Source organism: Sus scrofa, chromosome 6 (assembly GCF_000003025.6).
Source record: "Sus scrofa isolate TJ Tabasco breed Duroc chromosome 6, Sscrofa11.1, whole genome shotgun sequence".
NCBI lineage: Eukaryota > Metazoa > Chordata > Mammalia > Artiodactyla > Suidae > Sus > Sus scrofa.
The window spans coordinates 164824786-164826935 of NC_010448.4; the positions used below are offsets into that span (position 1 = coordinate 164824786).

Consider the following 2150-nt stretch of genomic DNA (forward strand, 5'->3'; position numbering starts at 1 on the left):
TAACAAGCTCCTACCGTATAGCACAGAGAATTATATTCAATGTCTTAGGATAAACTAGTGGAAAAGAATTTTTCTTTGGCCACACCCAGGGCATATGGAAGTTCCCAGGCCAGAGACTGAATCTGAGCCACAGCTGCAATCTACACCACAGCTGTGGCAACACCAGATCCTGAAGCCACTGAGTGAGGCCGAAGATCAAACTTGCATCCTTATAGATACAAGTCAGGTTCTTAACCCACTGAGCCACAACGGGAGCTCCTATACTTCCATTTTTTTAAGTGCCCTTGGAAACTGTCTCTTCATCTGTGAGAGGAGGGTCATGATATCTGTTTGGCAGTGTTCTTGTATTAGAAATAATGTAGAGACAACCACCTCGGAAGGCACTACATCATAGATTTAACAATGCAATTCAAGCAGCCATGCAGTGCGACTCATGGATTTCATGCTGACTGGTTTCGGCCACTACGAATCGCCGCGGCTCAAGCATCTTCAGCGGTTATCACTCTTGTTGCAACCGTGCTGAACATCCGACAGAATGGCAGTGCCTTTGGGGACCTAGCCCAAGGTCTGGCACACATTTTCTGGTCTTAAATACCAGATGGAGGAATGTCGAGCCCATCACAAGTACTGATTCAGTGTGTCTCCCCGCAGCCAATCCTCAGTTCCCATGGATGTGAGACTCAGTGAGTTTCAGCTTGATTTGCAAAGTGGCCCTATCAGACATTGCCCTCCTAACAAATGAGACACAAGGCAGCCTTGGACTTTTAAAACTCTTTCACTGTTTGACACCCAGATGGTCCCTGGTCTCTGGGTCAATACCACCTCCCTGAGGTCAGCTTCATCTCCCGAGCTCCCCCCATCCTCCGTGAGAGGCAGCTCCAATTCTGGAGCAAACGGCTTGGCCCTTTAGCAGTGCCCCCCCTGGGCCAGCGTGGGGAGGGAATGGAAATTGGCACTCCTTTGGGGACAGGTGGCCAAAGGGTAGGAGACCGAATGGTTCAGCATTGGGGGTAAGTTACACAGGGAGAAGGCAAAGGGCACCTCCTCAAAGACAATGGGGAGTGGGGAGCTGGCCTGGGGCCTCGGCCTTGGGGAAGGCAGGGGCTGCTGAGGGACCAGCTGCACTGCAGGTTGTAGGGGGATGGCGGCCTCCACCTTGGGGCTGCCGTCTTGAGCAGCGTAGCTCCTGCTCTCAGGGACGTCCAGCTCCCACGGACGATCTGAATTCTGGGCATCGGTCTCAGTCTCAGTGGCAGCAGGTGGGCCCGTGTTGATGGCTGCGTTCATGCCATAGTGCCGTCGCTTATTAATCCAGTACAGCAGCGGGCTGTAGGTGAACGTGGCTGCCCTCATCACCTGCACCCACTCCTGAGCACGTTCTTCCCGCCGCAGGTTCTTCCTCCGGTGCAGAAAGAGGATGCAGCCACCGGTTATCACAGAACACAGCCCCAAGAATCCAAAGTACAGTGACACCCACACTGAGGAAGGCAGTAGGAAAGAAAAAAAGCCAGCTGGCTGAGAGCTCCAGATGGGGGCCTGAGCTGCTGCTCACACGTCTCTTTATCAACCTTCCCATCCATTTAACCACTCTCTCCATTCCTTCCTTTTCTCCTCATTGACCTGCCTCATCATTCTTTTAGTCAATCAAAACAAGATTTCCAGGCAGTTTAAGAGGCCACCCTTAGCCCTTCACAGATGAAGAAAGCTCCGTTCTAAAGGGGTATGATCTGTCCAGGCTTCATCAAGCCTCTGGTTCCCACCCCTGGCCCCATCCAGTCCTTCCAAATGAGAAGCCTCACTAAAGGCAAAGCCATTAAGAAAGTAAAAGTTTGCCGGTGGATGGAACACCGATGCCCCACCCCGCTGCACCACACCCCTGACCTTATTCGGCCGCGATGGTTCTGGGTATTAACGCTGTCCCCTCAGGGTGGACAGAGTGACATGTCTTGCCCTCAAGCAATCCGTTTTCCAGAGGAAACCATGTCCTAACCCTTAACACTCTTCTGTGCAGGAACCACTACCCCATCCACACAAAAGCTTTTCCCTGAGGGTCTGCCTCCCAGTCTAAGCGCACAAAGCAAGGAGCAGGGACTTGGGGAGGGAGCACATTTACCACCAGGGAGGCTGCGGTCCTCCCACCGGGCATCCAT

General features: G+C 52.8%; 1 protein-coding gene across 1 annotated transcript; it reads right to left on the bottom strand.

Moving 5' to 3' along the window:
- Positions 907 to 2150, bottom strand: TEX38 (testis expressed 38). The gene is made up of 2 exons (XM_003482094.4): positions 2114 to 2150; positions 907 to 1478 (listed from the first exon to the last, which is right to left on the bottom strand). The coding sequence occupies exons 1-2, from the start codon at positions 2148 to 2150 to the stop codon at positions 907 to 909; spliced, it is 609 nt and encodes a 202-aa protein (XP_003482142.4).